We start from the raw sequence: 26624 nt of genomic DNA, 5'->3' as shown, positions 1-26624 counted from the left end.
GGTGCTGGTAAATATTATTCACCAAACATTCCTTGACAGGCCTCTGTGGAAACCTGCAAGAAAACAAACTAGAAAGGTGCAATTCTGGGAAATTGCACCTTCTTTGTGTGTCTTTGTGTGGGAAGCCATCTGCACACTTTTAATTCATGGGTTTATACATTCTAGAATGTTCTGTTCTTGATGAATTCTGTCTTGCCATTTAGATTACATATTGTGATGTCACCCCTGTCTGATTGGACATTACAATTGCCTTTTGGGGTTACAGAAAAGGTTTCAAAAAACGTCCGTTGAACTCGGGTTAACAAACGAGGTTAAAAAAAAGGGTTTACTTTAGGTGACATAACAGTTCTCAGACCTAGAACAATAGTGTGTTGCTTACAGTAACCACACTAACAAACAATAGCTGCAAAATGCCATTACATTGAGCTCCATCTCTTTTTCTGTCCTCCCTCAGGCTAAGGAGTTCCTGAAGGAGCAGGCATGGAAGAACCACTTCACAGAGTTTGGCCAGGGGGTGTGCATGTACCGCACAGAGAAGACCAAGGAGCTGGTGCTCAAGGGCATCCCTGAGAACATGAGAGGAGAGCTCTGGCTTCTCTTTTCCGGTGAGCAAGCATTCTGGGGAATTGAAACATGGTGTGCTGCCAGCGTAACTTGTTATTGTGCTTTCTTTCAACCGATGGCGTTGCAATGTCAGATTAATGTAGTGGTTCTCAAAGTGGGGTCTGGGGACACCCTAGTTATTATAGCATCCCAATCACTTTAACAACTTTATCCATAATTTATACTTTGTCTATACAAGCTCACACTGTGTACTTAATTGACTTTAACGACATTGGTATCAGCAATTATGCAGCCAATGTGCCCTGATTTGAACCACTTTCAACCTGGGGTCTGTCTTACTTAGACTTAGTTCCTATTGGAACATTGGACGACTAGTCCCCTCCATTTGCTCCAGTCTCTGGCGACCCTTCTTGTTCCATGCCAACTGACACCCATCTCGCTTAGGTCTTCCTTGGCTGTCTCCATATCTTCTTTGGCCTTCCTCTTTCCGCCTTCTGGCATCCAGTCCATTGCCACACTTGCTGGTCTCTCTCTTGGCAGTCGGAGTACGTGCCCACCCAGTAGCCGGGGAGCCAGCCATCCGAAATTTGAGAGGACCTGTGATGTCATGACATACTTTTTATTTGTATTTTTTCTATTCATTTGGTCATTAAGGTCCACAGAATGAGAGGTCTGCCCTGCCGGAAATATCGCAAAAAAAAGTGATGGCCATTTTTGTATACCCCACCAAAATTTCATCATGGTTTAAGTAGCATGTGACATGTCAAACTAGGGGGTTTTCATGATTCTGAATCCATTCCAAGCATTAGTTTTGCACGAAAAAACACCCCTTGGCCTAAATTCGGCCATATCCACTTGCTGACCTCAGACCTCATCACATTTGTGACGACGGCTATCACCGTTTCTAGGCCAAGGAATGTTTTTTGTGCAAAACTAATGCTCGGAATAGATTCAGAATCATGAAAAACCCCTAGTTTGACATGTCACATGCTACTTAAAGTATATGATGAAATGTTGCCTTATATTGGTTGCCCCTCTCGCTTTGTCTGCGCCAACTGCGCTAAAGACTGCCACTCCGGAGCGGGGCTGTCTAGCCACAGCCGCCGCTGCAAAAAAACCTGACCACCCAGGCGCAACCCATCATCATCACTGACGGACGGATGCCTATGAATGATGGTGTGGTATACAAAAATGGAGGAATGGCCATAACTTTCTTAAGCGATGTTACCGGCAGAGCAGACCTCTCATTCTGTGGACCTTAATGACCAAGTGAATAGAAAAAACACAAATGAAAAGTATGTCATGACATCACAGGTTAATTCTTAGCCGTTGAGCTTTTGGGCCTGTGGCTCCCCGGCTACAGCCATTCTCCTTCTCTTGTCCAAGACAATGTCAGACATTGGTGCAGTTACCCCTGCCGTTCTCACCACCTGATGAGAAGGGCAACGTCTGGTGGGAAGACCTGATCTGGGGTCTGTAGGCAGAGGTCTTATCTATTCATGACTACAAGAAGGCCTAGTCGCCTCCCATTCGGTGCAGTGCTGCACATGTTGCACCCACACGCACCTATGGAAACCACAGGCCACACAGACGCTCGCATTCAGTCATAAAGTCTCCACCAACGCTAGCACACAGCCGTGTGGTGGAAGCCACACTGTTTGTACCGTACTGTCCGATGTGATCACACCACAAGCAAAGGTAAAAAGCACAGCAAGAGTTATGGATGTGACAAAAGCTACAGTACATGACACGACTAAGTGTGGCCAGCTACATTGCTGCAGTCACCACTGAAGTGTTGCTCAAGCCACACTGCGTAATTTAAAAGAATCAGTTATATTTGTCTGTGTCTCATAGGAGGGCTGTGGGCAGTTCAGAAACCCGTCCACCATTGACATAGTCGATGGGGAATGTTCTGTTCTCAATGTGTGTGGAGGGTACACAAATGAACAGACAGCTAACACTTGACTTGAAGAGACGGTCAGAAGCAGAGTAAAGTTTGAAGATGTTTTTACTTCTTCTCCAAACCAGGAATCAAGGCAAATTTGTAAAACTGAAAAATATGACACAAAAGAAGCACCAATTAAATAATGCCTAATTGTACAAACATCTAATGAAATAATAAACAGCATAAAACATACAGCTACAATGTCTGCAAACATACATTACAGAGTAGGCTACAGTATATCACTTTTAAATGAAATGACTGCATATATAATGTAAATGGCTTGTAGATATATGTAAATAGTTTAACCCATTTTTATAACACTGCACATAACTGAAATGTGAATTGGAATGAATTGAACCATGAACTGTATCATAAAACATATATGAATTGCTGTACCACATGTACATGAATTGACACAATGTCAGAATGAAACAATGCTGGAATGCTTCTAGTTTGCATAAAGCTAGTGTTAGCCAAACTGTGAAACTAGCACCACATGTCAATGTACAGGAATGAATGGAAGCTAGCGCTAGCTTAGCATGAGCAGGCAATCTATGCTCAGCACCAAACACAAATACAATGGGGAAATCCAAACAAAGCACAAGGCTACAGAATGTACAATACACCTCAGAACTGATTGCAGTCATAGTACTCACAGACGATACTTTCCAGGACATGAACAGAAAATGTATAAGAATACTGTATAAGCAGTTGAACTGTGTGACCGCATCGACTAGCGTCTTGCTTGTGAATGAAGGTAAATGCAAGGAACCCCAAAGTTAAATAGTGTCCACCAGAGGGCGCAAAAACACAGAAAAGTTCAGTATGTTCTGAAATAGAACATGACACTCCTCGCCTGGTATTTGTTATCAAATGCCACTAAACAAACAAAACAAATGAAACATTGCAGTACTGTCCAAAGATAGGTGACTAAAGTGAGTCCAGAACCATAACTGACATAAGGAGGACTGTCTCAAAGACAGGCCTTTTGACCAGGGCAGTAGGGCTTTGGAAGGTACTCTTGCGACAGTCTATTCTAAAAGACGTTGGCGAGACAATGTACCTGTCTCCACCGCTGGCGGTGGAAACCTCCGCCGTCGAATGTCTCTGGAGGGGGCAGGGGGGCATACAACTGGTGCGCCAGTATGGTGACAAGTGACATGAGAAAGGGGGTGTCCTGGGTCTCATCAGTGAGGTGTGAGGGACTGTGTATTGAGTGGGGAGTAGGGGATGCTGTCCTAATGGCAGACAGATACTCTTGGTCGGCAACCTTCCCAGAGAGCTGCAGGAGATTCCTGTCTGCAGGTGGTGGGACTGTAGGGTGGAAGAGATGATCAGAAGGCTGTGTGGCAATACTTCTCTGTGTCGAGGCATCATAGTGAGAGCTTGTCTTTGAGAAAGGGTTGATACGGACTGATGCTGACCTTTCGTGAAGTAGTGTGGGAGCCTGAGGTGGTAGCTCCAGGAATGACTCTGTGTCGTTTCGAAGGGCAGACGCAGAGTGTGACAAGGGGCTACAGAGAGGCTGAACATGGGCTGTCACATTTGGAGGGGTGACTGATGTTGTGGACGGTGATCTAGATGTGCTGCAGACTGTAGTGACCGTTGGTTCCATGTGGCTGCTGACCGGGTTGACAAGTAGGCCTGAAGTGTAGCTTGCTTGGCTGGAAGTTGTGATGGTCGACGTGGCGTCTGCTTGTTGTCTGTCCACTGTGGAGCTGAAGGTTGCGGCCGTCTGGACCTTGACATGTGCCATGGCACTGAATGTCTCCTTGACCTGAAGCTGGGTTGAGCATGGAGTTAAGAAGGATGGACATCCGTTTTCTTGCACATTAGTGTGATAAGAGGTAACAACTGCTGGGCTGTGGTCTGAACCCGTGTGAACGTTGCCTATAACGACCCAGCCCAGGTCCAGTCTTTGGGCGTAGGGGTCGCTGTGTGGGCCGTTGCGTTGCTCTCGTACTTTATGTACTTGGAGGATGTCACGTCCCAGAAGGAGGAGTATCTGGGCCTCTGGGTCCAGGCGTGGTATTTTGTGAGCGATGGGTTTTAGATGAGTGTGATGCTGTGCGGACTCTGGGGTTGGAATGTCAGACCGGTCATCTGGCATGTGATTGCACTCGATGAGTGTGGGGAGCATCACACTTACTGCTCCGTCCAAGGACTCCGCTGTGAACCCTGTAGCTCTTCTCCCAGATGTCTCCGTAACCCCAGAACATGTGCGGAGGGTGTATGGAGAGTTGGATCCGGTGAGTTTGAAAAGGTTGAAGAATTCTGACCTGGCCATTGACCTATTGCTCTGGTCATCCAGAATAGCGTAGATCTTTACTGCTTTGTCTGGGTGAGCTTTGGGATAGACCTTCACCAGGCAAACTTTGGAACAGGACCTGGAGCTCTGGTCCCCGACTTTGGTACATGCTGAGGTGACTGTTGGCGGATCCGTCTCTCCATCACTCTCCCCGCCATTCTCTGTAGGGCCTTCTGCGTTCCAAGGTGGTGGTCCAGGATGCAGAGCTGCAACGTGTCTGTCGCTGTTGCATTCCCTGCATTTCACCTCCGCTTTGCACTCCTTCGCCAAGTGAGTGTTAGAGGCGCAACACCTGAAGCAGATTCCATTTTCTCTAAGGAAGGTGATGCGCTCGTTGTGTGACATGATCCGGAAACCTCTACACTTTTTAAGCGCATGTGGCTTCCTGTGAATGGGGCAGTGATGGTTTATGTCCCTTATTTCATCTGACTCAGGAGCAGAGTGGTTGGTTGCAAGCTCTGCCTTGTAAGTGGAGATGTGGGTTTTGACATTCCCTGGTCTATTTACTGCTTCTGGCTTTGATGAGCCTGTGATGGGCCTGTAGGAACAGCTTGGACCCGTAGAGGCTGCTGAGAGGGTGAAACTTGGATCATTCCTTCTGCGTGCCTCACTGCAGACAAAGGTAGTGAAATATGAAAAAGGGGGAAACTGTACGTGGTGCATTTCCTTGTACTGTGAGCCTTGAGCCATCCACCTCTCCTGTAGGTTGAAAGGTAATTTTTCAACGATAGGCTGGATGCCCCTAGCGCTGTCCAGACATGCAAGCCCTGTCAGGTAGCCATCCTTTTTTGCAGCATTCAGCTCTCTCAGTAGGTCTCCCAGTTCCCTGAGCTTTTGTGGATCCTTTTGATTGATTTTAGGCATCCTATCCAACCTCTCAAAGAGAGCCCTTTCAATCACCTCAGAGGCGCCGTAACATTCTTCAAGGCGATCCCAGGCCATTTCTAGCCCTGCGGCAGGGTCGTTTACATTCACAGAACGGATTCTCATGATGTGTTCAGAAGACTCGCTCCCCAACCATTTAGACAAGAGATCGAGCTCTTCACTTGCAGTTAAGTCCAGTCCTCCTGTGGCGTTCATGAATGAGGACTTCCACGCCAAGTAGTATTCTGGGTGATCGTTGAACTTGATGAGCCCTGTGTTCACAAGCTCCCGGCGCACCAAGTACCTTGCAATGTCACTCAGACCAGACCTGTCATCCATAGGTCTGTGTTGGGAAGCATGTGAATTAGGGGATGGGGTCCGAGCAGCAGAAGAATGATGAGTGTATATGAAGCCTCTAGAGTGCTGTACATCCTTGGGTGTGTGATATGTGTGATGTGAGGCGCGAGGACCAGGGAAGGTTGGCTTTGCAAACGAGGGACGGCCTGCATGCCGCCCCACATCTGGGAGGACGTTGCTCACGGTGGCCTGTTGGTGATCTGCGGGTGGTGGCATGCTCAGCTGCTGTGCCGCACCATGACCATGGCCGTTGCCGTCCCGTTCAGCTCTAGAGTCGTCATGCTGTCTCCGTCTGCTTGGAGATGTCGAGTCATGGTCTCCATTTGAATGGGAGTCTACAATGGGATGGATGAAAGGAAGTGATGGTGTGTAAGGTTGGAGCTGCGGGGGTTCCTCCTCACCAGGAGACTGCTGTGGACGCTCTGTGTGACTATGAGGCAGCTGAGAGTGACGTTGGACATAAGCTTGTGTGCGTTCTATGGCAGTTTGCGTTGTGTCCTCCATGTCTCTCTTGCTGCCTTCTCCACTTCCAGAATCCACTGCCGCCTCTAGAACCTCCGCCTCTGCTTCAGCTGCTGCAGCGTCTCGTTGATACTGTAATGAAGATAACTCAGCAGCTATACGAGCCTCTCTGAGTGCCATTTCAGCTCCTTGAACCATTAATTCCGTTTCTCTCTTAGAGAAGGCAGCACGTACTTTGGCAGCCTCAGCCTTAGCTCGTGCCTTGGCGGCTGCTGCACTGGGAGTGGAAGATTTGCTTCCTTTGGAAGAGGCGTGCTCACTAGCCTGGGAAGGTGTGGTCTTGACTGCGTCTCCTGCAGTCGACATGATGAATGTCTCTCGCGGGTGGTTGAGAGAAGATGCAGGTCAGAGTGATGCTGTAGTATCCTGTTTTCCTTTCCAGCCGTGCCCGCCGTGAAGACGTCTTTTTACTGTTCTGTTCTCAATGTGTGTGGAGGGTACACAAATTAACAGACAGCTAACACTTGACTTGAAGAGACGGTCAGAGGCAGAGTAAAGTTTGAAGATGTTTTTACTTCTTCTCCAAACCAGGAATCAAGGCAAATTTGTAAAACTGAAAAATATGACACAAAAGAAGCACCAATTAAATAATGCCTAATTGTACAAACATCTAATGAAATAATAAACAGCATAAAACATACAGCTACAATGTCTGCAAACATACATTACAGAGTAGGCTACAGTATATCACTTTTAAATGAAATGACTGCATATATAATGTAAATGGCTTGTAGATATATGTAAATAGTTTAACCCATTTTTATAACACTGCACATAACTGAAATGTGAATTGGAATGAATTGAACCATGAACTGTATCATAAAACATATATGAATTGCTGTACCACATGTACATGAATTGACACAATGTCAGAATGAAACAATGCTGGAATGCTTCTAGTTTGCATAAAGCTAGTGTTAGCCAAACTGTGAAACTAGCACCACATGTCAATGTACAGGAATGAATGGAAGCTAGCGCTAGCTTAGCATGAGCAGGCAATCTATGCTCAGCACCAAACACAAATACAATGGGGAAATCCAAACAAAGCACAAGGCTACAGAATGTACAATACACCTCAGAACTGATTGCAGTCATAGTACTCACAGACGATACTTTCCAGGACATGAACAGAAAATGTATAAGAATACTGTATAAGCAGTTGAACTGTGTGACCGCATCGACTAGCGTCTTGCTTGTGAATGAAGGTAAATGCAAGGAACCCCAAAGTTAAATAGTGTCCACCAGAGGGCGCAAAAACACAGAAAAGTTCAGTATGTTCTGAAATAGAACATGACAGGGAATCCAAGCTAATAAAAACTGCAGGCTTTCTATTCCTGAAAAGTTGAAATGCGGTAATAGAAGCCGTCGTTCTCACGATAATAAAAATCGAAATATATTTAAAAAAATCTTGTTTAAAAAAGAAATCTGCCTAACGATGATGTCATTGGTGAAAAAATGGTGGTATTTTATCATGAACATTACTAAAGACCAATTATATGAACATAGGTTGAAAAGTGGTCCTTTAAGCTACACGCAATTAATCTACAGGGAAGTAACTCCTAAATTTGTCATACTATGAACAATACATCTCAAGTTTGCAACTATCTTTTTTGTTTCTGCCAATTCTGTTGCACCTTATAATTACATTATATGATGTAATAAGGTTTTGCTACTGTAGTGCAGTCCTTCATACAGTATGTTAATACACTGAAATAAGTCCTTTAATGGGATTAAAGCATTGGCTTTACCCTAAACACTAAACATATTTTTTGTTACACCATCACTAAACACGGTTATATTTTACCCAAACCCCAAAGTTAAATAGTGTCCACCAGAGGGCGCAAAAACACAGAAAAGTTCAGTATGTTCTGAAATAGAACATGACAGGGAATCCAAGCTAATAAAAACTGCAGGCTTTCTATTCCTGAAAAGTTGAAATGCGGTAATAGAAGCCGTCGTTCTCACGATAATAAAAATCGAAATATATTTAAAAAAATCTTGTTTAAAAAAGAAATCTGCCTAACGATGATGTCATTGGTGAAAAAATGGTGGTATTTTATCATGAACATTACTAAAGACCAATTATATGAACATAGGTTGAAAAGTGGTCCTTTAAGCTACACGCAATTAATCTACAGGGAAGTAACTCCTAAATTTGTCATACTATGAACAATACATCTCAAGTTTGCAACTATCTTTTTTGTTTCTGCCAATTCTGTTGCACCTTATAATTACATTATATGATGTAATAAGGTTTTGCTACTGTAGTGCAGTCCTTCATACAGTATGTTAATACACTGAAATAAGTCCTTTAATGGGATTAAAGCATTGGCTTTACCCTAAACACTAAACATATTTTTTGTTACACCATCACTAAACACGGTTATATTTTACCCAATGTAAAATATTCCATAAAAAATATTGCTCATCAAAATATATTGAAATACAGCATACATGGAAACTTGAGCTACTCTTCTTTAATATTTCATCATGACTTGTCACATAAAAATAGACATCATGGGGGGAACTATCATAGGGGGGCAAAATCGGTGATATTCCTAAAAAAAAAAGAGAAATGAAGTTGGGAACTTCTCCTTTGGTCCACCCATTCCTAAGACATGTGAGAATGGTCCAGTGAAGAAAAGGAATAAAATAAAGGTCACACTATCACTAAACACGTGTGAAATTCACCCGAACACCTGCCTGTAGAAAACAACGGGGATGTTTGCAGGGAAACAAACTACCTTCTATGATGTCACTGAGCATCATGAAGGTACTGAAAGACCCACCCACATCAGACATCAGCAACATTATGAAAATTACAAAAAATATAATTGTGTTTATTGTTCTACGGTTAAATGGATCAACATGAGAGTAAACTTTGTCATTTATCACATCGTTTATGCTGTCCATGTCAACAGCATACATGTCAAAGATGTTGAAATTGCATTATAATCACAGAACCATCCTTGCCTTTTGTTGACTCAAAGTACAGGTAACTAAAACCGTCACAAATGGGGATGTGCGCACACACACACATACAGTCACACACACACACACACACACACACACACACACACACACACACACACACAGACTTAACCACTTCTCACTTTACCTCAATAGATCGGCTACTTGGCTACTGTTCGTCATATCAAATATGGAGATAAAAGGCTTTAATACTGCAGCAATATACTAAACAGATTTAGTTGGTTTATTGAATGAAAACCTCTCTTCTTCCTGTTTACGTGCGTTGTGTCATGGCGCTTACGGGCAGTGTTTATCTCAGTTTTAAGTTGTGTAACCTGTTTTGACCAGGTAAGCTTTATGAGTTGTTTATTGTTCCTGTTGCACTGACATCTGCGGTTGCCATAGATGCAGGGTGTTTCACCTTAACCACATGAACCCTAGCGTCCTCAAGTGAGAGCGTACAGTGCATACTTTGCTAACCTCGTTCAAGCATGCGATCGAACATGAAATATCATGAAACAAGTGAAAGGCTTGACACCTCCACTCTGAATCTTCTCCAGGAATGAATACCGTATAGGGATTGGTCAGAATAATATTTATTCAGATAATGTTTTTGAGGATAGTATTATAAAAAATGTATTATAAAAAATACAATGATCTATTTTTTTTTATTTGCAAAGTCTGTACTGTCTTTCAAAGGTTGCCCATAGTGACTGCATGGTGTTATTGTGAATTTGTGACCTAAAAAAAGGAATTGTGATCGTTATAAATAGCAATAGAATAATCCACTTTGATTGTGGTCAGTCATGCAAACCCATAATGTTGCATTATGCTTGTACCGCCTGGTCAGGTTTAAAGCTTACGATCAAGGTACTGAGACTCATTGTCCCTTTGGGGGAAAAGAGTGTGGGAAAAGGTGTGGTGGGTGGAATGTCAGGGACCGGTTCAACGGGCCCCTGTGCTTGTTCCAGCAGCTCTTTTAATCCTTGTCCAAGAGAGATGTTCACAGACGTCTGTTGCCCTGCTCTCAGGAGAACACTTAACACAGTACAGTCCTCTGTGTTCATTTACTTTACTTACACTCGTACATTCTCTGAGTTACAAATGGATGCATTAACACTGAGGATTTTACTGTAGTGTTCTGTTTAGTTTAGTTTAGTTTATTTGATCATCCTTCAGTTTCAGATACAATATTTAAAGACAATGAATGGAAAAAGTTACAAAAACAGCTTCCAATGTGAGTCAGATGTAGTGTTACCGGTACAATGCTCTTTTCACGTTCAGTATAAACTGAAGCAGCCAGAGGGATGTGAAGAGAATTATGGCACGTTTCATAAATGCAATCTAAAAATAAAATGCTAAACAAGAGGCACTAAAAACAATCTAACAAACCATTCCACTGTGTTTCCTAAGGGGCGATCAATGAGATGGCCACCCATCCAGGTTACTACGAGGACCTCGTGGAGAAGTCGATGGGCAAGTACAACCTGGCAACCGAGGAGATCGAGAGGGACCTCCATCGCTCTCTGCCCGAGCACCCGGCCTTCCAGAACGAGATGGGAATCGCCGCCCTCCGGAGAGTGCTTACTGCGTATGCCTTCAGGAACCCCAACATAGGATACTGTCAGGTACGCGTATACACGCACGCACGCACGCGCGCACACACACGTGCACACACTCACACATACACACATACACACACGCACTCACACATGCAGGCACACATACACACACGCGCATACACACACAATTTGCATTCAAAAATAACCTCTGGAGGCAAGATTGTTTCAATACCTGAATAACAGGAAACCAGGGCTTAGCTGCACCCCTGGCAAATGTACATTTTTAGCTTTCTAACTGCTATAGGCTATAGCAGGACGAAAGTAGGGGTGCACCGGTATGGAAATTTGTGGCCCTTACTAATGTTTAAAATAACAATTTAGCTGATATCCAATATTTGTTTATTTAATGTTTAGTGTTATTATGTCCCCCTTTTGTGCCAGGAAAACAAATCAATCTTCATTATAAGAAATAACTGTTCAGAATCTGCAGCTTGGTTGACTACAAGTAAACAACACAACAACATAGCCAGCGCAAAATTGATGCTTATCAACAATAGATACATATCGGCTAATGCCATCGGTTAAAATATGCTTCATTTGCCGATACCGATATTGACAAATATAACGATAACGGCAAATATCGGCCGATACCGATATGTTGACGATATATCGGCGCATCCCTAGAAGAAACTGATCTGCCACCTAGGAGAGCTTCTATCCAAATATCCACTGATGAGTCTGACAGATTTTCTTTGCATTGAAAAGCTCAGCTACCTTGAAAGATTACCGTGCAAATGATAATAGTTGTAGTGTTTTGAAAACTCTGCAGGTAAACATAAGGCAAATGGATATTCTGCATCCAAAAGAACGCACATTTAGATAACATTGGTAACATTGTGTTTGTGTCCCATTGTCTAACGCTGTGCTTCTCCTCACCAGGCTATGAATATCGTCACATCAGTCTTGTTGCTCTACGCCAAAGAAGAGGAGGCTTTCTGGCTGTTGGTGGCACTTTGTGAGAGAATGCTGCCTGACTACTACAACACCAGAGTTGTAGGTCAGTAGTGTGTGTGTGTGTGTGTGTGTGTGTGCCTGCCTGCCTGCCTGCCTGCCTGCCTGCCTGCCTGCCAGCCAGTGCGTGTTGATGGTGAAAAGGGTCTTTTTCCCACAATGACATGTTCCATGAGATGTTATTTTCAATAGAAATGACTTTGGGCATGTTCCTTTTTTTTATATCTCACATGCTTCATGTTTGCGCTGTAGGGCAAGAAAAACTAAGATTTCATAAATTGATGCCCTATTTAAAACTTTGTTGTAAGATAGATAGATAGATAGATAGATAGATAGATAGATAGATAGATATACATTATTGATCCCAAAGGAAATTTGCTCCAGTGTAAAACATACATACAGAATAAAAAGAGCATGATGAACAAATACATTACATCAGTAAATAAAGAAGAAGCAAAGCAAATACGTTAACTGACCAACCCACTCCCTCCTCGTCTCCCCCCCCCATTGATTCATTATAGTCTAGTCTAATGGCCCTTGGGATGAAGGAGTTCTTAAGTCTATCTGTGCTGCATGTCTGGGATAGAAAATGTAATCTGAATTTGCTCTTCTGAGAATAAAGTGCTGTGTGCAGTGGGTGACTAACATCGTCCAGGATGGCTAGTGTCTTGGCCAGAGTCCTCTTCTCTGCCATCACCGCCACAGAGTCAGGCTTGGTCCCTGTCACCTTGCCTGCTCGCTTAATCAGTCTGTCTAGTCTGGCTGTGTCCCTCTGTCTGGCGTTCCCTCCCCAACACACCACAGCATAGAAAAGAACGCTGGAGACAGTGTCACAAAGATGTACAGAAAGTCTGTCTGTTTTTTGGTTATATCAATAGGCCTATTTAAACTAAGGAACAGTATTAACAAGACCTGGTGACTAAATAATGACTACATTGGTGAAAAGTAACCATTCTGGACAGTGAACATAGCCTATAAGGTTTCCGCCCGACGGCAACGATATACTAACCCAGTGGTTCAATGCAAAAAACACGTTAATCGCAAATCGTTAATCGCAATTAGTTGTGTGACAATTCATCATCAACTTACATTTTTGATCGTGACAGCCTGTGTCCCATCCCTTTAGGAGCCCTGGTAGACCAGGGGGTGTACTAACCTGCGTCCCATCCCTTTAGGAGCCCTGGTAGACCAGGGGGTGTACTAACCTGCGTCCCATCCCTTTAGGAGCCCTGGTAGACCAGGGGGTGTACTAACCTGCGTCCCATCCCTTTAGGAGCCCTGGTAGACCAGGGGGTGTACTAACCTGCGTCCCATCCCTTTAGGAGCCCTGGTAGACCAGGGGGTGTACTAACCTGCGTCCCATCCCTTTAGGAGCCCTGGTAGACCAGGGGGTGTACTAACCTGCGTCCCATCCCTTTAGGAGCCCTGGTAGACCAGGGGGTGTACTAACCTGCGTCCCATCCCTTTAGGAGCCCTGGTAGACCAGGGGGTGTACTAACCCACATCACATCCCTTTAGGAGCCCTGGTAGACCAGGGGGTGTACTAACCTGTGTCCCTTCCCTTTAGGAGCCCTGGTAGACCAGGGGGTGTATTAACCCACATCACATCCCTTTAGGAGCCCTGGTAGACCAGGGGGTGTACTAACCTGTGTCCCTTCCCTTTAGGAGCCCTGGTAGACCAGGGGGTGTGCTAACCCACATCCCATTCCTTTAGGAGCCCTGGTAGACCAGGGGGTGTACTAACCCACATCCCATCCCTTTAGGAGCCCTTGTAGACCAGGGCGTGTTTGAGGAGTTGGCTAGGGAGTACGTCCCCCAGCTGTACGACTGCATGCAGGACCTGGGCGTGATCTCCACCATCTCCCTGTCGTGGTTCCTCACGCTCTTCCTGTCCGTGATGCCTTTCGAGAGCGCCGTGGTGGTGGTGGACTGCTTCTTCTACGAGGGAATCAAGGTCATCTTCCAGCTGGCTCTGTCTGTGCTCCACGCCAACATCCACCAGCTGCTGGGCTGCAAGGATGACGGCGAGGCCATGACCGTACTGGGCAGGTGAGGAGGGTGAAGACCTCAGAATACTTATGAATCAATGTCATGTGCACTGTACTTGGTGCGTTCTTTTTCAGTCTACAGTACATACTTTTACGGTTTACCTTACTTTATTTGTTTATTTAGATGGGACAATGCATATATATAAATGCAATGTAAATACACCGGATTTAGCAAAAATGCCAATTCTCATCCACTGTCCCCACATAAAAACATAAAACAAAACAAACAGTACCTTACATTAGAAAACAAAGCATTAAAAACATACATACACAAGGAAGTACACCAAATCTCTTCACCAAATATAGCAGATTTGCAAGGCGTTGTGAGCTTACAGATCGGCTGTTTTTGGTGAATGTTGTCCCCGACCTCGCGACAGAATATGGAAGGGCTTAACGCCAAGTATAACAATTATTTTCAATCTGTCCTAATGGATATGGATATTCATATTCTCTCATGTTTTCCTCATGACATACTGTATGTATTTTGGAGGTTAGATTTACATATTTACGTACCGTGACATACGGTGCTATACACTAAGTAACAACGTAATTCAGGGGTGCCGTAGATGAGAAGGTTATTTACAGGGGTGACCTTGACCTGATCCAAAAATGTTTGAGAACCACTGTCCTAGAGTGAGAGAGGATTCTTTTAAATTGTTTATATTTCAGGGGTTCTGCTGATGTACTTAAACAGAGTTACAGTTTTCATTAGGTGTCTTCTTCCTAAAGCTTGTCTGTATCAATTTCCCCTTACATACCGGTAGGTATTAATGATCTCCAAAAGACAAAACCATATGACCAGAATATCTTAACCTATTATGTTGAATCCCACTGGCTTCTACTGTATGACAAATCTTAGTGACAGTCGCCCTCTGGTGGTGACATAATTCTACGGTTGACCTGATTGTACTGTTACTGGTACTTCAACATGGGGATACACAAGATACTTTTGACTATAGATAAAAACTCAGACGTAATACACAGCATTCAGTTTTCAAATTGGATACACCTAAGCAGACATTTCAATGTGTCATAGATGGGTAAAAGCAGTGGGGACAGGCGTGGAAAGTTCTTATAACGGCAGTGGGTGCCCTCCCGCCCTGCCCCCCATTGCGGGAGCGCACTCACCTATTCGTTTGCATTGCACAGTGCGCTCAGTGCGCTATTTCCGAACGCGCCCATTGTGTCAGTGGGGGCTTCAGCCCTCAAGCAACCCCGGACTCGACGCCGCTGAGTGGGGATGTTTCTTCATTTTATTTTATTTATTGAATACTTTATTAGTCACAAATGTAAACAGCACAGAGGTGCTGTGCTGTTTACATACAAAAATAATACATTAAGGCAAAAGGATAGCATAAAAGATTCAGAGAAGAAGATGTGTGTAAATTCTGTATTAAGCATGTGGTAAGTTCCCTGTTGGTTGTATTGTAGGTACTTGGACAGTGTGACCAATAAGGACAGCACCCTGCCTCCCATTCCCCACCTCCACTCCCTCCTGACTGTTGGTTGTATTGTAGGTACTTGGACAGTGTGACCAATAAGGACAGCACCCTGCCTCCCATACCCCACCTCCACTCCCTCCTGACTGTTGGTTGTATTGTAGGTACTTGGACAGTGTGACCAATAAGGACAGCACCCTGCCTCCCATTCCCCACCTCCACTCCCTCCTGACTGTTGGTTGTATTGTAGGTACTTGGACAGTGTGACCAATAAGGACAGCACCCTGCCTCCCATTCCCCACCTCCACTCCCTCCTGACTGACAACGGAGAACCACATGCTGAGGTGGACATCTTTAAACTGGTCCGCAGCTCCTACGATGTAAGTTAAATTGTGGATATGGAATGAATGTAAGTCAATATGTATGTATGTGTCCAGTTTCTGATCTGATGTAGATCCAACCCAGATCAAAATATTTTGAATAAAAGTACTAACATGGTGTGTGTACTCAAATGATTCTCTATGCAGATGTATCATAGCCCTGGCGATTGTATATGTGATGTACTGTCTTACCTTGTGGGTATTACGAGCCTGTAATAAAGTTTATATATATAACTATTGGTTTCTTTGTGTGTGCCAAACACACATCACCTACTACTCACGTGTTGATGTTGCTTGCTTTCTGACTGTTCCCATTGATGGCTAAATGTCCAAGTGACAGCACCAAACAACCTTTCTGACATCCCCTTCCCATTCTGTCTCTATCAGAAGTTCGGATCTATCCGTGCAGATGTGATCGAACAAATGCGTTTCAAACAAAGACTGAAGGTGATCCAGACCATTGAGGATACGATCAAACGCAACGTGGTAAACACCTCATCTCACTGGCATGTGACATGTCATGTCATATTATCATCTCACATTAATACAGACTCACGGCAAACATTTGTGAAAATGCTCAAGACCTGCTGTTTGCCTTCATGTAAAGCAGGGGTCTTCAATAGGGGGTCCATGACCCCTAGGGGGTCCACAGAGGTTCTGCAGGGGGGCCGCCAAATCTCTGTGTGATAGGATATTTATTTTTTTGTACATTAACCACTTGAACCCTAGCGTCCCTATTCTGAGGGGATTTTTTTGCCAAAAATAGTGGATCTACAAGCTAATCTGCAACACAATTTGATACAATATGTAGTGAGGGGTCCCTGCTCTCAGCTAGGTGGTCCTTGGACTGAAAAACATTGAAGACCCCTGATGTAAAGGCCAATTATTTATGGTCACAGAGTCACGGACTCACAGGTCACGATGACATGGCCTTGGATTAACTAACAATCAGAGTACCTGCCATAGTTTTGTTAGGGTGAGCCACCAGAAAAAGATTATATAGCATCAAAATCTGTTTAAAGGAGTAGTTCAATGATCAATGGCGATTTTAGATTTTTTTTTGCTAAACCAATAATGTGATAGATTATTGGCTCAGGAATGCGACAAAAACAAAATCTCCATAAATGGGTGTGTAATTGATAGAAATAATAACTTTAAGCGTATATGCATCGGCTATTTGAAAATAGCTGATCTACAAGCTTATAAACTTGAAAGAATTTGAACAATCTGGATAACATGAAGTCTTCTATGGGTGTCCCTAGCACAAAATAATTCAGATGTCTGTCCGCAGCCAAATACATATTCATTTGAGGGTCCTTGACATGAAAACGTATGTAGTTGGTGCATGTACACTGTACATGTACAGTAGGCTGCCATGTGAAATGAAATGAAATGAAATGAAATGAAATCTATATTTACCCAGGGTATCTGGGCTAAGCTCAAGAACTTGTTTCCAGCCAGGCCAATGTAGTTGGTGCATATACATGCATAGGCTGTTATGGGCTTTGGCGTAAAAAACCCAAAGCTACAGTAAAATATAGAAACATGTTGTTACTAATGTTGTTTGTTGTTACCAATGTCCCCTTTTCAATTCTTACATGATCTTATATTGTAATATTTCCGTGTCTCAGGTCAGAACTATTGTTACAGAGACTGCTTTCAGCATCGATGAACTGGAGGAGCTATATGTCCTCTTCAAGGTGAGGATTCTCCATCAATCTTTGTTTTTCTTGTGTGAACTGTTGGTCACAATGCTGATGCCGTGTACATAACAGGACAGAACATGAGATGCCAGGACATAATGTTAATTTGTTCAGCCGAGATTGTGTGCTTTTTCACATTTGAAATTGTCACAAGGTGACAACATATTTAAAGATGGAAACATCACCAGTACCTCTCTGCCGAATGGCTTGATGCAGGTTATTACAGTAAACAAATTAGTCGGTGCAAAAATACACCTTAAGATACATTTCCAATTCCACACCCAGTCTGCTCAATTCAGATGGTTCACATCTCTCTCTCTCTCTCTCTCTCTCTCTCTCTAGGCTGAACACCTGACCAGCTGTTACTGGGGAGGCAGCAGCAACCCCACAGAGCGCCATGACCCAAGTTTGCCATACTTGGAACAGTACCGCATTGACCTGGAGCAGTTCAAGGGCCTGTTCGTCCTGCTGTTCCCCTGGGCCAACGGGGCCCACTCCGACCCCCTGGCCCTGCACTTCTTCCGTCTGCTGGACCACAACGGAGATGGTCTCATCAACTTCCGCGAGTTCATCAACGGCCTGGGTGAGTGGTTCTAAAATCATCACAGTTTTTGATATTACGTACACTGAACAGGTCAATTTTCGCTTATGATGCCCAGGACGTGTCCACATGTCCTATCAAATTAAACCGTGGGGTACCTGCCTGGGATGTGTGGTCTTTTTTATCAATATCAAACGCTAAATCGCTAAAATATTTTTTTCTGACAGCGGCTGTTGCTAGGCAATGCTTTGCCCAGCGCTCCCGGAAATGTTTTGCGTGTGCATGCAGCCACTCACTTCCTTCTTTACGGGCCGACAAATTTCGTTATTTACTCTGAATCTACCTCATTGATCATAACGCTGATGTTCTGTCCTAATTTGCATCTCGTTTAGAATATTAACGCTTCTAAAGAGAGAACAATATGTACTGTTTGTACAGTATTTATCATCTATGTCCTTGAAATGTGGACCAAGAACTGTTTTATTGACATCATCATCATACCCGGAAGTTATGCGGGAACGCCTACTGTACTGAGTGGCAAAAAACTACTTTCTGCCCTGACAGCCCATACCATCCAAACGGTCCTATCTAAACGATGTTAAACTCACTTTGCCACTCATTTTATGCATGCACATACCTTCTATAGTAACTAAGACTAGTCGCCATGTGAACATTTTGTTTGACATTTTGATGTCTACTGTATATCTACCTATCTTTCTGACCTAAAGTATTGTATATAGGGTTTCATACTTTACTTGTATTTATTATATTTTATCATCATGCAAATAAACTCAACTCGACTCTGAAGCCTTGCGAAAACATCCCTTCCTTACTGAGTGTCTGCGTGTTCCCTAGGTGTTCTGTACCATGGAGACCTGACTGAGAAACTCAAGCTGCTGTACAAGATGCATGTGTTACCTGGTGAGGTGTGTGTGTGTGTGTGTGTGGGGGGGTGGGGGTGGGGGTGGGGGTGTGGGTGTGTGCGTGTGCGCATAATAAGTACTTGCTATAACACCGTCACAGCAGAGAAAGATGTTTATCTGAGAGAGAGAGAGAAATGAGTCGCTGACTTGCTTAAAAGGACTTCCACTTCTGTAGTCAGCACCATGTCCTGTGAAATGTGCACACATGCATGCACGCACACATGCTCACACATTTAAAAGGACTTCCACAGCACTTCCACTTCTGTAGTCAGCACCATGTCCTGTGAAATGTGCACACATGCATGCACGCACACATGCTCACACATTTAATACGCTTCACTGAGCACAGTATGCCTCAAATTTATCTCTAAATCAAACACACCCTTGTGGCTTCCTCTCCATTAAGGTTTTGATAGTCTGATAACTTTGCTGTCATTCAGTGACCACCTGTGTTTTCCCTATTCAACTTTTAACAGTGTGACATTCTCCAGTACAGGGTGTTTTGGAAGGTTAGCATCCTTAAGTTACCACACAGACACACAACAAAACACATTCTGAACACACTTAACATTCACATCTTGCATCATTCTTCACTGTGTTGTCCAGTAGAAAGCTGAAACTCCCGAAAATGATCATAAAAACAATGACTGCAGCCATGGAATAAAGTTCTCAGTCTTGTGGATTCCATAGAAGCCAGCATGTCTTCAATGGAAGCATGTTGCGCAGCAAAAGTAGCAGATACAGTACAAGCCCTCAATGCGTCTGACCAGGGCAAAGGCCTTTTTGGGGCGGTTCTGGACAACCGTGGGAAGACGGTGGGGCGAACGGTTCTCGAGTTACGTGGATTACACACGTACGTACATACGTACAGACAGAGACTTGGTGCATTTATAGATAGATTGTGTTAATCTTTTGGTAAACAGCGCTAGCTCCTTTCACACTGTCACACGTTGGGACACAATTTTTCAGTCGTGAAAATCAATCAATGTGACTCCATGCTCTGTTCTACCAGAGGTCAGCCATGAACACGGGGAGCCTGACTCTGCCTTTGAGGCAACCCAGTACTTCTTTGAAGACATCACCCCAGAAACCTCTCTTGGTAAGGATGCCATGAAACACAATATGATCAGCTCAATGGGAAAACAAACACGTTTATGATAGTATGTTTATCCTGTCTGGGCTAACTGTCATGTTTACCCTTATGTCCACTGTCCACAGGTCATGACCCAAAGTGCAAAAATGAGAAGGATGACGGCTTTGTCAGAGTTACATTTAAGAATGAAAAAGGTGAGACGGGTGTTAAAACAGACATTTGCGATGCAGTGTAGCCTATGGAGCAGTACCATCGTCATCCATTTAATTAACGTCAGTCATGAAATGGATAGGTGAATTTAGTTCTTGGGGAACAAGTCCATGTTTTCCCAGAAATGTGCCTGTTAGCCAACAGTTTCGCCAGTGCAACAAAAACAAGCAGACTACAGATGTCTTCATTACCGGTACATGAAATGACAATTAATTTAACACCCATTGTGAATACCATGTCCTGTATACATGTTACAGTGAAAAAACTACACACCCCTGATTACCGCCATTATCTCAAACTGTGGAACCAAGAGACCAAGCCTAAACTAGAAAACTCAAAAGACCTCCCGAAATTGAACCAGGTAAGCCTTGTCTGCTGTACCACTCTATGATACAGTATAACGTCTCTTTTCTAAGCATGTCATAAATAATATGTGAACATTCTACGAAGATGGTAAATGTACAAGCTCACAGTGCATTGTGCAATGCGATGTGAGCTTGTAGATTGGCTATTTTTGGTGAAGAACTTCAGTGTAGAGGGGAAAAGGAGGGTAAGGGGCCTGGTCGAGTATTGTATAGGTTTGAGTGGGTAATCTCACCTGCTAGTGTTTTTACCAATACATAATTCGCTAGCTACTATGAATGCAAATATCAGGGAATTCCATTAATTCGTAGTTATTAACCATTGATTAATTGATAATAGGTGATTTTCCTGAGAATCTGAATTTCCCTCTGGATCAATTAAGGTCTATCTATAACATGAAAATGACAGGATGCTAAATGCATGTTATAGTCCTTAATCAAAGATTTATTGTACCATTTGAGAAACAGTAATTTTTGTGTATATGTAGGCTACCTTGACAGGAAAAACACATAACATAATCCATTGTGAAATGGGAATGGCAACAAACAGTAAAACTGCCCTTGAGCAAGTAACCTAACCCCCAAACCGCTCCAGTGGAGCTGCTCAATGGCTAAAAATATACAACTGTGGTTGTGCTGAACAGCTCCCAGGTGTGAATGTGTGTAAATGCTTGAGTATGAAGCAGGGCACACTTGAAATAGATTTAAACATCGTTTTAAAATAAAAGGGTAAAAAATTACACTTTATTAAGATGCATCTCATTCTTCTTATCAATTAATTGTTAACATCCCTACTAGCTAGCAGTCATATTTCTGTATTCCCTGCCACTTATAATGCGCCTGTAATTGGTGAGCCCACTTCTGTGCGTCATGAAGTGAACTTTTCTTTCTCTCCCTCTCTCTCCCTCAGACCCAGTTCATCGAGCTGTGCAAGACGCTGTACAGCATGTTCAGCGAGGACATGGCTGAGCAGCAGCTGTACCATGCCACAGCCACTGTCACCAGCCTGCTGCTGGAGATGGGCGAGGTGGGCAAGCTGTTCTGCAGCTCCACCGGCAAGGACCACCATGACCACGAGGGCAACCTGGACCTGAACCGACAGCTTGACATGAGCGATGCCACGGAGGGTTCCATTCTCCGCCAGGAGACTGGAGTGTTGCCGCAGAGCATCCAAAGGGACCGCTTCCTCCCCGGGGGCGTGGAGGAGAGCAAGCCAATGCCTATCTGTGGCAGTGGGGGGAACGTGTCAGGCGAAGGCTGCGAGCAGCTGCCCGCCACATCCACCATGCAAGACATCAAGCTGGAGGACTCGTCTTTGAAAGACACGGGGACGTCGTCGGCCATGCTCATCTCGGATGACGAGACCAAGGACGACACGTCCATGTCGTCCTACTCGGTGCTCAGCGCCGGATCCCATGAGCTGGACGACAAACTGCACTGCGAGGACATCGCCGAGGATACTGTGCTGGTGCGCAGCGGCGGGCTCGGCCCCCATGCCGGTGGAACGGGCTCTGGCGGCAGGCCTCACGGTAGGGGCGGACCCAACGAGAGACCCGGGCTGCCGCACAGCACCAGCATCGACAAGGACTGGGCCATAACCTTTGAGCAGTTCCTCGCCTCTGTGCTCACGGAGCATGCCCTGGTGCAGTACTTTGAGAAGCCTGTGGAGATTGGAGCCTGCATAACAAATGCCAAAAACGTTAGGAAGGTAGGGCGCCCCCTGCTGTCCACTAGCGACTATGAGATTTCTCTGTCCGGCTGAGCGCTCTTGACAAGACTGTTTGGACAATGCAAGACTCCGTTTCCATCTATGGAAACATGAATCAATCAATCTGTTGTTGGTGTGAAAATGTCCCATCAGTTCTAGAGGAGGCCTTTGGGGAAATTAAATCTATAAAGTTTATGTGTATGATACCCGTATGAATGTGAAGGAAAAACTCTTGGAAGTGTATTTTGCCAGACATCACGTAGAAAGACTATTAACTTGTGGATTCTTAATGCAGCTGCAAGGGAAGCAGTAAAAGACTATGGGTTTTGCTCCAATTTAAATCTTGGTGTGCATATTGTAGCCGAGCTAGTCGTAATTGATAACATTAATATTGTAATCTCGTGTACACTTAGGCTAGAGAAAAATGTCCAGAGTCCAGTACACTTCTAAATGTTTGATTTAGTTTGCTCACAATCAGTGCTAACGTCAACTGTTTTATTATTATTTTTAATGTTTTTCTGTCATTAAGGTTTTGTTCACTATTTATCAGCTTAAGTTTTGGCTGTCACTAGATGACAATACAGAAATATGAATGATGCTGTGAAAGTTCAGTGGACTATCACAATAAAATTTTAAACCTCTTCTTAAATTGATATTTCGCCGTGGTTAAAAGTACACCGTAATACCGTCACACGAGTTCCTGAATTTCTGTAATTGTGTAACTGATATAAAAAGCTGATCCACTGAAATAATACAATGTTCACCATAATTCACATTACTAGTATACGTTAACACATGTATGACTGTCAATAATGGAGGCTACGCTGGCCAGATATTAATGGCATTTCAGGAGCTCATATGGAGCCTAGTTATACTACTATACATGCCAAGAAATAAAATATGATACTAAAGAGAAATATTGCTTTAACCAGCACCTGCACTTTCTGTAATTGTAAGGAAAAGAAATGTTTACAACACAGGAGTTCCACGAATATGTACTGTATCCTGCTTGCCTTGTGCCACACTATTGATGTTGACTGCACTGCAAAGGTGGCTCCCCCTTTATTTCTTTTTGTTTTGAAACATATTTGTACCCTTTTTTTTTATTTGTACATTTTTACACTGCTGGTTTTTTTTATGTTGTGTGTGTTAACTGTCCAATTGTACATGCTCATAATTCTGAAGCATCCTGTACCACTTATTAAAAGTATAGTAGGATTGATTCTATGCTACATGATAACACTGCCTCAAAGCATTTTTTTCATGGGTAAAGTGGCAGCGTTAAACCACCAGTGCCGTCTGGTGGTAGAATTTGGAATTTAATTTATATCCCCTGTAACATGCAGTAAGATTAACCATCAACCCTAGCCCTTGCTCTTCTGGGAATGTCACAATGGGCAAACAGTCTGTGAAAATAGCCAATTTACAAGCTCACAATATGTCGCACCAAGGATGACCCCCTGATGGACCCCAGACAACAAAGTACTGTATACTGTAAGGTATGTCCAAGCCACAGGATTATTTCCTGTATGGAGGGACAAGAAGCCTATCATGAGTGTATGCATACTTAGAAATCTTTTAGTTTTTGTACATTTATCTATGCTCATTTCCAATAGTCATTTATCACAAGCATAATGCTGATCAGAAGCAAAATGAATGTTGCACGTTTTACTTCTAGTGGCAGGTGCATTTACCATGGCTTACCACCTGCTTAAAAATGATGTTGAAATGTGTCTTGTGTAAATATAATTTTCACCTCTTCGCAGCTCATATTATTAGAAGATGGAGGTGAGGTATTCTGTCAACAGTTTAATGCATGTGCCTGTTATTGTTACACTATACAGTAAGTGACAATGAGAGAGTTAGCCATGCAGAGCTGATAATTACAAAGTTATACTTTCTCCCCCACTATGTGTTTCTCCCTTTCTCTTCTCATTCCGAGTCTATCTCTGTGCCAAACATCTGGGGATGTGGCTGACGTTGACCAATCACAGCTGACTATCTGTTGATTCTGCCCAGTTCTAGGTATGACCCTCCGAGATCGTGGTTGGCAATCATTAACCACTTTCAACATGGGCTCGAATAAAAGGATAAAAAGGATAATTCTGTTGTGACACGATGTGTCACAACATGACACATCGTGGCGTGTTGTGAGCTTATCGATGGGGTATTTTTGAAAATGGTTCATCAGAAACACCAGCTGCAACCTAAATGTTCAGAAACAAGTTTGAGTGTTGATGTCATTTGTTTAGACCAGTCTGTTATGTCATGAATTGACCTCTCCTTCCACAGGTCATAAGATGCCTCTTATCTGAGGGTCAAAGAAGTTCATAATATGATCAAAAGAAGCTTAAAGGATAAGTACAAAGTTGTTAATGCAACTGATTGGAATAGTAAGACAACAAAGTGTTTTTCTATTCTGTTATTTATATATTTGTCTATAACTATGACCTATAGTGTATATCATTTGTGCAGCCATTTGTGCTATAATTTCTTGTTCAATCATCCTCTTTCACTTAAACCCCTTCAACCTGCGAAAGATCAGGCCTCAGCCTCACCACTCCCCTTTTCTAAGATTTATGTCAGCTAATATTAATATGGTCTTTTATCAATATTTTCCTCATGGTTGCTTTTTATTTGTACTTATTCATCTGCCCCCCCCCTCTACGTTACACAGTAAAATGCTCAGTGTTCATTTATCCATTTGTAGTACTCAGGTTTTTACCATGTACAATCTCCCCTTTCATCTTCAGCCACAAATTCCCTCTTTAACGGTTTAGTACTATCTGTGCTGCACAGACAGCTGAGCTGCTAAGTGAAAGTAACACTATGATGCAAGGCTTCTTATCTGCTTCTGAATGAACTTCAGACGCATATTCACGTCATAGCTCTCTGTTGACCAATGTTTTTCCTCTGTCAATTTTGTACGCTTATTCTTTTTTTTACCTGTGTTTTTTGTGCAAATCGGTGCTACTACAGTAGATTGTAGCTTAAGTTAAGCTACTGTTGCACGAAGACAGAAAGGTCACCAGTTCGACCCCTGCTATGGTCTATATGTACTGTTCATTGTACTTGAGCAAGACACTGAACCCTTCATATATTTCAAGAACCTACATGTTGCAAGAAACGGAACCCCTACCCTCTCACGTGTTGCAAGACACTGAACCCCTACCCGCTCACGTGTTGCAAGACACTCAGGATAAGAGTAACTGAAGTGAGTAAAGCGACAACATTTTATTGGTTGTCAATAGAGGGTATGCGTGTGACATCATCATCAAACCCGGAAGTTATGCAAGAACGCCTACTGAGTGGCAAAAAACTACGTTCTGGCCTTGACAGCCCATGCATCCAAACAGAAAAGTCCTATCTGATTGCATTAAACAACGTTAAACAATATTAAACTCACTTTGCCTGTTGCTTTGCCACTCGTTTTGCCACTCGATGTGCCATTCACTTTAAGCATGCGCATACCCTCATTACAAACATATAGATCTATATCTGGTCTAGTATAATAAATAGACTCTACCTCCTGGCATTTATTGCAAGCTCACTTTTAAACTTCTTTTATTTGGGATTTTACCTAGTTCTACATCAATAGTGCATGTATCATAACATAAGTCAGTTTTCAGTGTAGCCTATATACTTTATATTAATTTGTAATGTTGAGCACAATGGGAATGTGAAGTAATCACCGGTAATGTATTTACAGTGATGAGTGATTTATTCATTCTTTTTTAATAACTGTTATTATGTAGTTCTATATTCCCATGATACTCATTGCTATAATAGAGCAGGGGTGAGGTGTTGAACTGTTTTTTTGTATAAATGAAGCAAGTGAACCTTGTCTCATTTGCTCCTTGGTTGTGGTTAGTGTCCGCCCTGACATCGGTACAATATTGGTGTTCAATCCCCAATGTGTCCCTGCTTAGCACTTGGATTGGAGTAAGTACTTGGGCCATACTAGCATCATTTACAGAGGGTGTACTCTGATAAAAGGAAAAAGGTTGTAGTGTGCGGCACTGTGGGTTTAAACTGAACATTGACTTTCTGACAGAAGATGGACTTTGATTTTGTCCAGGTCTTGTACACAGTACCGCCTCTCTGAGTATGTCAT

At 43.3% G+C, this 26624-nt stretch overlaps 1 protein-coding gene across 1 annotated transcript in view; it reads left to right on the top strand.

Moving 5' to 3' along the window:
• Positions 1 to 23750, top strand: part of tbc1d9 (TBC1 domain family, member 9 (with GRAM domain)) — a 41967-nt gene extending 18217 nt beyond the window's left edge. The window contains exons 9-21 of the mRNA XM_079499776.1: positions 455 to 605; positions 10944 to 11158; positions 12032 to 12149; positions 13867 to 14152; positions 15841 to 15970; positions 16358 to 16456; positions 17602 to 17670; positions 18016 to 18256; positions 19070 to 19135; positions 20150 to 20236; positions 20356 to 20424; positions 20698 to 20801; positions 21713 to 23750. Of these exons, the coding sequence (XP_079355902.1) occupies positions 455 to 605; positions 10944 to 11158; positions 12032 to 12149; positions 13867 to 14152; positions 15841 to 15970; positions 16358 to 16456; positions 17602 to 17670; positions 18016 to 18256; positions 19070 to 19135; positions 20150 to 20236; positions 20356 to 20424; positions 20698 to 20801; positions 21713 to 22564 (2487 nt within the window). The 3' untranslated portion in view covers positions 22565 to 23750. The remainder of the gene's footprint in view (positions 1 to 454; positions 606 to 10943; positions 11159 to 12031; positions 12150 to 13866; positions 14153 to 15840; positions 15971 to 16357; positions 16457 to 17601; positions 17671 to 18015; positions 18257 to 19069; positions 19136 to 20149; positions 20237 to 20355; positions 20425 to 20697; positions 20802 to 21712) is intronic.
• The last annotated feature ends 2874 nt before the right edge of the window (positions 23751 to 26624 follow it).

The sequence above is a fragment of the Electrona antarctica genome (genome assembly GCF_951216825.1).
Source record: "Electrona antarctica genome assembly, chromosome: 4".
Lineage (NCBI taxonomy): Eukaryota > Metazoa > Chordata > Actinopteri > Myctophiformes > Myctophidae > Electrona > Electrona antarctica.
This window is presented reverse-complemented; position numbering and strand designations above follow the sequence as displayed.